The 13639-nt window shown below is 39.8% G+C and overlaps 1 protein-coding gene across 1 annotated transcript in view; it reads left to right on the forward strand.

Annotated features, from left to right (window-relative positions):
* ULK2 (unc-51 like autophagy activating kinase 2) overlaps window positions 1-13639 on the forward strand; it is a 36373-nt gene that overhangs the window by 9268 nt on the left and 13466 nt on the right. The window contains exons 4-15 of the mRNA XM_021524906.3: window positions 1873-1905; window positions 2279-2315; window positions 3722-3895; window positions 4963-5036; window positions 5554-5655; window positions 5989-6047; window positions 6352-6434; window positions 8418-8468; window positions 8853-8938; window positions 9544-9715; window positions 10594-10654; window positions 10891-10983. Coding sequence (XP_021380581.1) covers window positions 1873-1905; window positions 2279-2315; window positions 3722-3895; window positions 4963-5036; window positions 5554-5655; window positions 5989-6047; window positions 6352-6434; window positions 8418-8468; window positions 8853-8938; window positions 9544-9715; window positions 10594-10654; window positions 10891-10983 — 1025 coding nt within the window. The remainder of the gene's footprint in view (window positions 1-1872; window positions 1906-2278; window positions 2316-3721; window positions 3896-4962; window positions 5037-5553; window positions 5656-5988; window positions 6048-6351; window positions 6435-8417; window positions 8469-8852; window positions 8939-9543; window positions 9716-10593; window positions 10655-10890; window positions 10984-13639) is intronic.

Raw genomic sequence — 13639 nt, forward strand, 5'->3', positions numbered from 1 at the left:
AAAGCTGGGGTGGAAATTCTCTTGTCACTGGAGAATGGACTTTTCCTGCTTCATAGCTGAGTTGTTCTTTTCCACATCACAGCTATCCTTTAAGTGAGGTGATCCTCAGTTGGGAGAAATTTCAGTTTGATAAATTGGGATCTCAGAGTTGCTGTTTGGCATCTTGAGGATTCCTAAAAGACAGCTTCTGTCTTGGAAGGTGTTGTTGCAAAGGAACAATGCAAAAAGGAACAATTATATCTTTTCAGTAATATGCAAAGCAGGTAATTACTAGTGGTTTTTTTTGCTTTGCTGTGTGCACTGAGGTTTTGAGGTGTTTATAGCAATGTCAATTATGGTTCATGTTGGCCACAGCTATTGCAGAAACATTGAACAATTGAGAGTTCCTGAAATGTGATCTGCTACTGCTTTAATATTCTATATTGTTTGGAGTTTGCCTGCCATTCCCAACAGATTTGACTCATACTCCTAGAAACTTGCTTTCTTTGAAGCTAATTTCCAAATGTAAACAAATCTGCAAAATGTGCTTGATGTTTTGGGCTGGAAAGAACCTCAAATGCATTTCTGTAACACAGACATGAGTGACAAAATGCTTCCCAAAAGTAAAGCAGGAAATTAGTCTTGAATTAATCTTAAACCAGCCATTTCATCTTGAACTGTAATTATTATCATTATTTGGAGTTGTCTGGATGTCAGTGTCCTTGATGGGTTGAGCCATCCCTAAGCTCTGTGCTGTGTGTGGTGTTTAGGGTCATTGGTTTCTCTAGCCTGGGGCCATGGGCCCATTTTTGCTTTTATTTCTCTTTTTCAAGCTTTCTAACATAAGCTGTTAGCGAGCCCTTGACAATGGCACCCTGGTGGTGATTCTTGCCAGAGAGGTCAAATTGAGCATCTGCTGAAGTGTCAGTGCAAGCACAGAGAAAGGTGGCTGAGTTCACAGTGTTTATTTTGCTGTGCAATGTCCCTTTTGACTTTCTTGTGACACTTTAGCAGAATTTAGTCAGACTGTCTGCAGTCCCACTTCCCACTGGGGCATGTGCCTGGCCTTGTCTGGTGCCGTTTCATTTTTTTTTCCTTCAACTGCCATAAAAAACATATTTTCCCTCAATCTGTCAGCCCTTGTTTAAGTTTATTTTTAAAGGGAAAGGGAGGTAGCACACTGTGTAACTTAAAGCATCATCCTGTTTACTGTATACTTCCCTTAGTTTCCTTCCAGTTCTCTTTGTGTTCTTTCAATCTCAATCAGCTCAGAGGGAGAAAAAATACTTCTGCTCTATAAAAACTCTTGGAATCTTCAACTTTGTAGGCCCAACAGAACTGTTTTGTGCAGGAGACTGTGGAAAACAATGTTGATTATTAGCACAGATGGGTCAGGCCAGGATGAATGTTTTTGTTACAGTCAGGTTTAAGCACAGATATATTTTTGTAACTGAATTTGTGAAATGTGTGGATAATTTACAGTAGAAATTGGGCAATCTGTCTTTCAGGAACTTTTCCCCAGTTACAAGAGAGGGAATTCAGGTTGCAGAGGGGTCGTGGGAGGTCAGTGCTTTGGCAAATCTGAGGAGGATGGACACAGCTCCCAGCTCTGCCATGAGGAACATGGCAGGGGTGTGCCTCTGCCAAGGGCTCACTCAGGAAGACACTTTGTGGAAGTATTGCCTGGTGGTTTTATGGCTTTGCATATGAAAATATTTTTGGAAATGTAATATATCTCATAGTGGAAAATCTACATTTTTGCTCTGCTCTGAAACGGTGACTTTACATTAAGGTGTCTCAGTGATGGGAAAATCCCATGTTACACTTGGTTAATGCAGGTGCAGACTTTGTGTTCTCACATTCTTAAATCAGTTTTTTTTTCTCCTCTTTTAGGAAATGCCCAATTCTGTCTTTTTGGTCATGGAGGTATGTGTTAACATGTATGTTTCTGGTTGATTTTAAAGACTTTTAGACAAAACTATACCTTTGCACAGCTGCAAACTAACCATGGCCTGCTTGCTAAAACAAACTATCTTGAAAAGTGAATTATTAATTTCCTATGCCCCATTAAATTTACCAGCACTGTTAGTTTCATAAATGATTCAGTTTCATGTTATGATACTGTAAGTATTGATGAAATGTGACACCTCGAATTATTAATTACAAATAATTGACAAAACAATTTTAAGGCAAGCAGCTGGAAGGGATCTAATTTTCATTAAAAAGATGACAAAGTAGAAATTATGTAGCAGGTGTTTTAGTGCTTGTATTTTGAATAAAACCCTTTTTTCCTCAACAGTACTGCAATGGTGGGGACTTGGCAGATTACTTACAAGGTAATTGATTACTGTATTTCCCTATTATTTTGCTTTATGTGTTTATATTCTGTATTCCTGACATCCATTGTTTTTTTCATCATTGGGATTTTTTGGCTTGTGCTTTAAATATGGGTAAATGAATATGATAACACACAGACAGAAAGTGCTTTTTTATTTTTTGCCACAGCTGAATGTAACATTCCCTTATTTGTCAATGAGAGAGAAGCTGTAGTTAACCATCAGCAGCATGCTGAAAAAATGTGTGGGTTTCTATTTCTAAAACTGCATTTTGGGGGCTGTTCCCAGTGTTTCCACCTGTTTTTCTTTTCCGAGATGTGAACTTAAAAACACTGATTTACTTATATAATAATGCTCTGAAAAAGAGGCAGTGCTGCCTTAGGAGAGATTTTCCATGGCTCTGCCCAAAGTGAGGACAGAATTTCTAAATCATGACAAATGGATTCTTATTCCAACCAAAATTTTGAGCAGAGATGTTAATCTTCATGTTTTTCCTGATGAAAATATTCTACTTGCCCTTGTATCTCAGCCTGTTGAAGGAATCTTTTTTATGCACAGCTATTGTTATGGCAACTGTGTGTATTAAAAGCCTAATTTCACTTGCCATTAAAACCTTTGGAAAGACTCAGTGCAATCCAGCTCCTGTGTTCAGAGCTTTTTTTGGGCTGCAGAATGAGATAATAACTTCAGAAGAGACTTTCAAACATGCATGTCATTTTTTTCCTTTCAAAATAAGTTTTCCTGTGGATGAAATTTCTGAGCAGGGTGGTTGTCAGCATCCCCATAAAGAACAAATTTTATGTCTTCAGGTTTTAACATGATTTTTGGATGCATTTAATGTGAAGTTATTTTATTTTCATGCTTCCTTTGCCTTTTTAGCCAGTTTAGGATTTCACAGAATTCACAGAATGACTGGTTTGGAAGAGACCTTAAAGATCATTGAGTCCAACCCAGCCCAAACACCTCACCCATGGCACTCAGTGCCACATCCAGGCTTTTTTTAAATACAGGGATGGTGATTCCACCACCTCCCTGGGCAGACCATTCCAGAACATTATAATAGAAAACGTTTTCCTAATATCCAACCTATCTTTCCCATAACACGGCTCAAGACTTCATGAGATTTAATGCCAATTGAGAAATTTTACAATTACGTTGCTACCAAGTTGAATAAACCACTGGAAAAACAGATGATTCATAGTTCTGTAGCTGCTCTAAAACTATGGTGATGTTTATATTGTTGAGAATATTTACATTTGTAGAAAAACACTGGAGACAGGATTGTAATTCATGATAATTAGATTATAACTCATTTGGTTTTCAGTCGATCACCATGAAGCTGATTGCTTTTACCCAAAGCTACTGATATTTATTCTCCCCCTTGCTCCTTTGTGTGTCACTGCCAGCTAAGGGGACTCTGAGTGAGGACACCATCCGAGTGTTCCTGCAGCAGATTGCAGCAGCCATGAGGATCCTGCACAGCAAAGGCATCATCCACAGGGACCTCAAACCCCAGAACATCCTGCTGTCCTACGCCAGCCGCCGGAAATCCAGCGTCAGTGGCATACGCATCAAAATAGGTACATTCTGCCTCACTGGAAGGGGAAATCAGCACTCTTGGGTTGTTCCCCCCCTCAGAAATGTCTCTCCAAGCCCTGGATACAGAGTGTATTCAATTGATGCAAATCACACAGCAAGTCAAGAATGATGAGCTTCATGCTGTGCTGCATTCTCAGGATAAAAAAAGGTTGAATTATAAAGAGCTGTTTGATTAAAGCTGCAGGACAAATCTATTTAGCTGATGTTTCTAGTACTAAACTTTTTAAATTAGGCATAAATCTAACTTTTGAAACTTGATGTAGCCTTTAACTCATTTTAAAACTCTGTATATGCAAGACTCCAATTGCAGTTCCAGCTGTTTTCTTTTTTAGTGGTAGATCCTCCTAAGGCTTATATGAGAAATGAAGGTTATGATCTATTTTTGGCATGGCTGAAGGGAGGTTTGGCCTTGTAACAGGGAAGAGATGTCAAATATTCAGGATACTATCAAATTCCTCTGCAGAGGCCACTTCAGGGGTTTTAATCACTCCTTGTTGTCTGTGAAGTGTCCATTTAAAACTACCTTGTTTTTAACAAGTTCATTTTCATACTTTTGCTCAAAAACTGCACAGGGAAGACAAAACTTCTTCCCTTGCTGTCCTTACCTTGATAGCTTCAGATGCTTTTGCCTGCATGGAAAATTCAGGCACCTAAAACTTGACTTCTTCAGCTTGTACCTGATGTGATTTCACTGCAGGCAGATTGTATATTCATCACTCTTAATGAGCCATTTATATTTAGCCAGTGACTTTAATCCTTTCCTGCTGACGCCAGACAGGCTGTTCTGCAGCTGGGGAGGTGCCTGAGCAGCAGTTTGTGCAAATGATGTCACTGCTGCTTCTTGGCTTGCTCATTTGAAAGATAATACATTATTCTTTCAGCATGACAAAGATTCTACTATTCCATGTAGCTGGCTAGATATTAAACCTGTCTTTTTTCAATCACACTGTTAATTGTAGCAGATTTCAGTCAGAGACAGGTGATTTCTGGACTGTAAAAATTTGAAAATTATCTTTCTCTTCATTGACCAAGGTTGTTCTTTACACAGCTGATTTTGGGTTTGCTCGTTATCTGCACAGCAACATGATGGCTGCAACTCTGTGTGGTTCCCCTATGTACATGGTAAGGGATATTTCACATTATCTTGCTTGTCTCAAACATTCTCCTGCCAGAACAAAATAATTGACTGTTTGCAGATTGGCAAATGCCTCATGTTGCTTTACCAAGATCAGGGACAGAGTGCAGCTCCCCTTTCCATAGTTTTACTGCCTTTTTTTTTTCCCTTGGGATTTGGAGACCATGATTGTTATAATCAGAGAGACATCAAACATTTTTTAGTGGCACTTTGTCCAGAATAAGAACTGCAGAAGCCAAGTAAATAACATGTCCCTCTTCCCAAACATGCCACGTGCTGAATGCTTTCTTCAGAACATCAGCATTTCTAGTTTCTTTGTGGTTTTGAAACTCAGCTTTCATTTTAGATGGAGATGGTATCTCTCAAGCCATGTGATGCACAGGAAAATGTTACTTTTCTCTTACCATGAAGTGGTCTCTGTTAATACTGCTCTGACAGTAGATTCATACTGCTGTGGCTTTCCTTTTGTTGTTTTCCCTTCTGAGACTTTGCTGTTCTTTCCAGGCTCCTGAAGTGATTATGTCTCAACACTATGATGCTAAAGCAGACCTGTGGAGCATAGGAACTGTGATTTATCAGTGTCTTGTTGGAAAGCCACCTTTTCAGGTAACACTTTTTCCTTTTCCCTTAGTTTGAAGGACATTCCTGGGGCTCTTCTAGTCAGGAAAGCAGAAGCAAGTGATGTCTGAGTGTTGGTGCTGCAAAGGCTTGAGAGTAGCAAGGGAGAAGTTGTTTATGCTTAGTCTGCATGATGAGTGTGTTCAATCCAGAGGAAATACATAAATAAGGATCCTCAGTGCTGAAGGCACTGTTCTGCTTGGTGTTTTCTCCTTTAATGCCCATATACAAAAGTCTCCTTTTTGTGTATGTGTGCTTAGGAACAAAAGCTATTTCCTCCATGAAACCGAGCTTTAATTAATGTACATTTTTATTTGACAGGCCAATAGTCCTCAAGATTTGAGAATGTTTTATGAAAAGAACAGGAATTTGATTCCTAGGTATGTCACTGTGGCCTTTCCTGTCACTTACACTTGTTGATTGAACACTTTTTCATCTTGGGGAATGCCTGGGATTCATAAAAACATTCGCTGTTGCTATCTTTGCAAGGATGTAGTGTGATACCAGTGAATCATATTGCATCTTGCCTTCATTGTAGCAAACTAAATGGACTAAGGCTGTAAAGCAGAGATAGTGATGACTTAGGGATGTGGCAGAATGCTGATTCCCTGAAATTCAATGTGGTATGCATTATGCAATGCATGCATTACATTTAATGCATGTTTTACTTCCTCTTGTGTGCAGCATTCCTAGGGAAACATCAGCTTACCTGGCTGACCTGTTGTTGGGTTTGCTTCAGAGAAATCAAAAGGATAGAATGGACTTTGGTATGTATTTCTTTTTTCCTTTTGCTCTTTTGACTTTCCTTGTTAGTTGTATTCATGTGACCAAAATAATTATCTTGACCTTTTGTCCACAGCCAATTACATGAGAAGTGAAGTGGTTTTTTTTCTTCTCTGTTTTCATAAAGAAAGCAGAGTAGCTAAAACAAATCACTGGATAACTACTGTCAGTGTTAAGTGATGCACATAAATCATGACTTTGTTTATAAGTAGTGAAATATAAATCAGTTAAATTCTTTCAATTGTGCTCTTTCCTTCAAGGATTTACTGCTATACCTTAAATTTCATGTTGAAGTCTTATTTCTGTGATTTTAACTGGTGTTTTAGCATCAGACCGGGAGCAGCCATTTCTGATCTCCATGTACTGGAAGAATCCAGTTTGGAAACACACTATTGAGCAGTTACATCTTGATAATTCTTCTTAGCTGCATCTTGTATGTCATGATATTCATGCTGCTTATTTAAATTTTATAGCACTGCAGTTAATGCAGTTTTATCATAGCTGCTGGGAAATATTAATCTTAACATTTTAGTTCACATCCAGAAAAAGCTCATAATAATTGGGTAGAATGTGACAAATTATATTGACAGTATCCAGAGGTCAGTATATAAATCTCTATGTGTAGGAGAAATAATACATCACAAACATGGACTGTGAGTAATTGATTCCACTCTGCACTCTGGGTGTGCTGATCCCTATAGTTTCTTCAAACATGGGAAATTCACTGTATCACTTGTGGTGGTGGGAGAAAGTGTTTGTGCTTCGAAAGAAAAATAGAAAGCAGAATGGTAGTGATGAAAGTCATGTTTTCCTTGGCTGAGCCACTTAAAGGGCCTCAAAGGGGCTGCTCTGGAATGTGCTTAGCAAAGGGAGTGAAAGGGAGAGTTTATAGCAGAGCCCAGTTGCCTGTTGTTAAAGTAAAAATAGCACTGGAAATGTTGTTGATCTTCCAGCAATATGAAGTAGAACAGCAGGTGTTGTACAAAAGCTGGAGAGCACCTGATCCCTGTGTTCAAGTGAATAATTACATTGTTCAGGCATTACAGCTGGATTCCTTCCCTTATCGGGTCATGGAGAAAAGTGTTGCTGAAGGAAGAGAGATACTGCAGGCCTCAGATTCTTTCTTTTTTTTTCTTCTCCTTGTTATTGGCTTATGTCTGAGACACAGCATTGTTTTTCCTCCAGTGTTAGGACATTAAAGTTCACCCAGCTCAGCAGCTGGCTCCCACCAACCCTCAAATTCCCTGAACCAGCTGAACACTGCTCCTTGCAGAACAAAACTTTCCATGTAACCTGGTTGCCAACTGGTTATGGTCAATTAAAAGTGCCTCAGCATATCCATTTACAACAAAAGCAAAGTATTTCTAATGTAACAACAGCGAGTTCACTGAGGGAATTGTTAAGGAAGGGGTGTCTAAATCTGTTTTTATGCCATGAACTGGCCACACAGGTCATGTTCTGCTGTTGGGAAGTGGAAAGGAGAATGGCTCTGCTGTGATTTTCTATTTTGCCACCTAAGGTGTAGCATTAATGGCTTCAAAAATAAATGTCAATCCTTGGGAAAGGCAGAGCTGAAAATACTTTCAGTGTCTGATGTGAAAAATGCTCACTGTTTTGAAGAGCAGACTAAAAGTGAATTACTACCACAGAGAACATAATTTCCTCAGCAGTATAGGGAGGCTTCTTGTGTACATGGCTTTAAGTGCAGTCACAAGACTTCTTCTAGTGATTCAGTCTGATTTGCCTTGCTGACTGATGTTTGATGTTATTAAATTGATTCTCGTTTCCTTTCCAAACTCTATGGCAGCACGTACCATAGAAAGCTTTAATCTTTTATAAGCTCTTCACCCTCTGGCTCTGCAGTGTTGATTCTGGGAAGGCAACCATTTATCACCATCTGCAGTACAGTCTGTAAATTCTGTCATTTGTACATCTACTCACAATGGTGGTTGTTTCTTGTTCTACAGAAGCGTTTTTCAACCACCCTTTCCTGGATCACATTTCAACAGTGAAAAAATGTAAGTAGTTGGTTGTTTTTTTTTTTTTTTCCACTTATTTGTGTAAATGATGAATGCTGTGGGCTGGGAGGGAGAAAGATCTGCCAAATATCACACTAAGTGTTTATGAGACATTTTCCTCAGCCTGCCTGTTGTTGTGCTCTATTATGAGCCCGAGTGTTGAATCCTTTCTTGTATTATGCCAGACTGAAATGTGATACTTATTTACTTGTTCTTTTGACGTTTGCACTGAACTTAAATACCCTCATGTGATTGAGGATGTGCTGTTCTTATAAGCTGTCTGAGGGCTTATGAATGAGAAGGAGTGAGGAAATCTGTTTGAAATTCAGCCTTTTGTAGTCTTAGTCTCTTTTTTTTTAACTTCTCTGGGTTTTTCTCTTCTAGCTTGTCCTGTACCAGTGCCCACATACCCAGGCTCAGTCTCTGGCAGTTCCTGTGGTAGCTCTCCTTGTCGCTTTGCTTCTCCTCCAGTAAGTTCTGTGCACAACAATCTCCAGAAAATACTTTCTGTAATACTTTCTGTAACGTTTAGCCAAGAATTCATGAATTTTTAAAATCTTAAAATACTTGAGCACAGTAAACTGTCATGTTTAGGAGCAAAAAGCAAGAAACACCCTTGTTTTTTCCTTAAATACTATTAACGGTTTGGTGCTCTCTTGTTCCTTGTGTTGTATCTTGTGGGGGTTCTGTTGTTCTTTTTCGTTAAGGTAAAAAAACCCCATACAAATATCAAATGCTAGAGCAGCAAATCTTTAGATATTCTGGTATGGTTTGCAATGTAATGACTGTTAAAAATAAATTTTAAGTTGGCCCTTTTGGCTAAGACCCCTTATTGCAAACCAGTGACTTCCAATTTTATTTGACATTTGGAACAGGCATATCTGTATCACCAGGAATGATTGAATAAATCCCAATTGTTTAAACTCACAGCCTGATCAGTATAGAACTGTCTAAACTGACACTACAGGGTTATCCAGTATTTGAAATGTCATAGTTCAAAAGCATTTCTACTTTGTGAATCAGTGGATTTACAGTGGGTTTTTGTAACTTTCTTTTTTCCACCGCCCCCCTCCAGTCTCTGCCAGACATGCAGCACATTCAAGAAGAAAATTTGTCTTCCCCTCCACTGGGTCCTCCTAACTATCTTCAAGTCTCTAAAGACTCTGCCAGTACCAGTAGCAAGAACTCCTCTTGTGACACAGATGACTTTGTTCTTGTCCCACACAATATCTCTTCAGACCATTCATGTAAGAACCTTTCTTATTTTTACATCTCAACCCAATTTTTATTCATAACACACTTCTCCCTCCTATTGTTCTTTGGCTCTCTTTGCTCTAAATGTGTCAGAATTCAAACTGAAATTAATTTATGTAGTTTGATTCCTCTTTGGAAGGAAACTCTTTGGTACTACACATCCATCTGGGACATTTTAATCTTCAGTTGAGCAGACAAATATGCAATAGGCGTGGTTTAAAGTCATGGAAAATAGTGGGGCTTGGCAGTAGAGGAAGAGATTCACTTGTAAACAGCTGCTGATAAAAGACCCAAGGATCCTCTTGGACTTCTTTGTGGAAGCAGGCACTTTGTTTCCTCCAGACTCACTGAACATGTATAGCTCATGCTCTAGAGCTTTAAATAACAGTTGTAGGTAAAAACATAAAAACACTTCTAACATGAAAGGTAAAACATCAGCCTGGGCTTATACAAAGGAAAAACTTGGATGTAGCACATTTATGACATGGTCCCAACCTGAATTGCACAAAGTCAGCTGATTTCTGGATGATGCCACCAGTTGTGGTAAATATTTGTCTGACTGACTGCCTGAAGGGTTTCTGCCATCCATTGTTGTAAACATTCCATCCCAGTGCTGATACCTTGTACTCCTAAACAATGGAGTTTATTTCAAAATTATTATTAATGTGGCAGAAACCCACAAACAAACAGCAAAATAACTTGGTGAAGAACTCCCTTCCCCAGTTCCATTTTCCTACACAAAACCTTTTGTGGGAAGCTTTCATATATTCACAGAAATGTTTTTCTCTATAACAGCAATATGGAAGGTCTATTTTTTTTTTCTTCTGATTCTGCTTGCTGACGTGGGTTTTCCATGTGTTCCCTCCTGCAGATGATATGCCTTTGGGAGCAGCTGGCAGGCGGGCTTCCAGTGAGTTCTTGATGTGTGGAGGGTAGGTGTGCTGAGCTTCTTCCAAAAGAAACCTCCTCTTCTAAAATTGATGCTGCAGCTGCAGAGGGGGATTCTGGGCTTTTGGCACTGGGCTGTCATAGCTCTGTGGACTTTCTGAAAGATAAACAAGAATTTAATTTCAGTATCTAAACAGCTTGAATTCAGGAAGTTTTGCTGCCAAGTAATGTTTCTCTGGTGTGAGGACCTGTCTTTTGACAGTGGCTTTTGTTTTCACAGGCAGTCACCATTAACTATTTCTGGAAGCTCAGGAACTGTACAGAAACCATCCACAGCCTCTTCTCGAAGTGCTGCTTCTGGTACAGCTAACAGGTGTGTGATGTGACCTTAGATTCTCTGCTATTTTATGGGTGTGGTTTTATTGATTTCTTTTTTTTGAATTGTGAAACTGGACTAAAATAGAAGCCAGACCTCTTTTCTCCAGGCTCTCTACCCTTCATGCCTTCTCTGGTGAACCCCCAAAAGATTTCCTTAAGGAGTTGAGAGCATTCTTTGTTCAAATTCTGAACTGCTTAAAAGCAGAAATTTAGGGACATAACTGTCTTTTTTGGTGTTGGGAAGCACAGCACAGCCTTCATGTAGTGAGTCAAGATGTTGAATGCAGATACATTTTACAAAGTGGTCGTGAGAGAAGAGGAACTTTGAAAGCCCAGATTGCAGTGAATTTGTGTCTGGTGGCTGGCTCGGTTTGTCTGGTCACTGGGTGTGGCTTTTGTGCAAGTGATTGTTGAGAATTTCATGGTTGTGTCTCACAAGATGCCAAAGTCACATGAAGGAGCTAAACATGTATTGCAGGTTTTCCATCAGCAGGACTGGTAATTAGTCCCCTTTCTTCCTCATGGCTGTAGGCTTCAGTTTCTCCTGGTTTAAATTAGAACTGATTTTCATCAGTGGGGCCTGAAATCTTTCCTGTGTTACACTGGAAAATGTAAAGCTTAATTATGGTGTTAAGCTACTCATGGAATATCCAAGCAGAATTTGTCCAAGTGATGAATTTCATTATGTTTTCAGTACAGACAGAAAGAGGATGAGTGGCTAACTGGGGAATAAAGCTAAAATGTTGGTTGCATTTTTGGGTTGTGCCAGTGCTAGAGGGCTGCAAGTCAGCATTATTTGTTTAGAAATGCTTGTCACAAGAAAAGTTTGTTACTTTGTGCTGATCTTTGTGCAGTTGGGGAAATCTGCTGACAGGGGCTGTCGATACAGCTTTTAACCTCATGGTTTATGTTTAAGAGCAGATAATGGGGATGGTTTGCCTGTAGAGACCCATTTATTCTGAATTGGCCATCTACAGTGTAATATAAATTCACTGTTTTTTCCTTTTTTAAGTTGTGTCAGGCAGAGTTTTTAGAGTTAGAAATGTTATGAAAATATTCCAGTTGTGTTATCTGTACATTGCTAAGAGCTAAATGATCGTGTGATCAGAAATAGCTGCCTACTGTTCACACTCTGTACTATAATAGTTTGATTTAATTACTGGCTGAGTTAATTCAATAACTGCATTTAGGGATGTATGGGTCATGGTCTGAAGAAGGCAGAGTGTGTGTCTGATATTCTACAAGATGGTGGTTTTGGTTTGGGGTTTGGTTTTTTATTTCCTGGCAAATATTCTTTCATTGTTTGTAGGTTCTTTGGTTTTTGGTGTTTTATAAAAGGTTATGCCCTGTGAAACAATGAATCTTTCTGATTAGCTGATGAAACTGAATTAATTGTGCCCATAAATTATGCTGCTTTATGCTGTGTGTCTTCACAGATAGTCTCCAGCCAGAATGGGCAGATTAGGTCGAGGTGGTTCACTCTCCTGTGGTTTATTATCAGTTTTACCTTCTGGATCTCAGACAAACAAGATTTGCATGCAGCTCTGCACACATCTGTATTGCATTTTCTCTGACTGGAGGATGCCTGACCAGAGCTCACTCTGGGCCTGAGCTGGGGAACCCTGATGGGGCTGTGCCTCTGCACCCCACTCACACAGCACTGCTCCTCCTGTTAGCTCACTGCTCAAGAGCTTGCCTGGACCTCCCTGCAAGGCTGTGTGAGAGTAGGGGAAGATGTTTCTTGTGCTGAGTTCTTTAAAAGTTGAAGTGCCTTCATGGTCTCTTGAGTGTCACTGCCACATTTTAAATAACATCTGCTTCCCTCTCCTGGGGAGAGGCTCCCTGTGCTCCCTGAGTGTGCTGTGTAGTCATGGCAGGCTGCCCACAGCCTTCCTGTGGTTTCCACTTGGGAGTCCTTCTCCTTGCCTGGAAGTTTTCAGGCTTTCTGCTGACTGTGTGTCCACAGCCAACTTCCAAATTATTCTGTGGTATCCAGAAACTGGGTGGCAACAGCAGGACCAACTTATTTCTTTTGCTAAGGAAGTTCTGTGCCTATTAGGAAGTAATATTTCATTCTAAGTGGTAGCAAAGAGAATAGAACAATTACAGAAAAAAACTCCAGATTTCTGTTCAGCTGGAGCCAGTGAGTCTTGTAACTGCCTGTCTTCTAGAGAATTTTTTTCACATTTCTTCTAAGAATTTGTAATTTTTTCTTTAAAGACGTGGCCAATAAAGGACCAGATACTAAAATTGTTATCTTCCAGACAGCCCATTTGTTTGAAATTCTTTCAGTTGAATTCCATTTTCCTTTAAAAGTGTTGGTTACTGATTACATGCAGTGGTTTGAGTCCCTTGTCAGGAGCCACACTGAGGTCACTGACACTCCAGCTGAACTTGGGCAATCTGCAGTTGGAATCTGTGGATTAATGTTCAGGTGTGTGGTTTGGCTCCCCCTGGCAGGGATTGGTTCTTACATTACATAACATGTTTTCCTCCTGCAAGTTCATGATGTCTCTGGGGATATCTCTGCCTGTGCTTCGGTGGCTTTTGTCCACATTCCAGCCCTGCTCTGAACTTCCTGTCCCTGGTGCTCTGGGTTTTCCTAGAACACTATTTTCAAGTGTGGTAAACACAGCGGGTGGCTTGGCAGG

The sequence above is a fragment of the Lonchura striata genome, chromosome 20 (assembly GCF_046129695.1).
Source record: "Lonchura striata isolate bLonStr1 chromosome 20, bLonStr1.mat, whole genome shotgun sequence".
Lineage (NCBI taxonomy): Eukaryota > Metazoa > Chordata > Aves > Passeriformes > Estrildidae > Lonchura > Lonchura striata.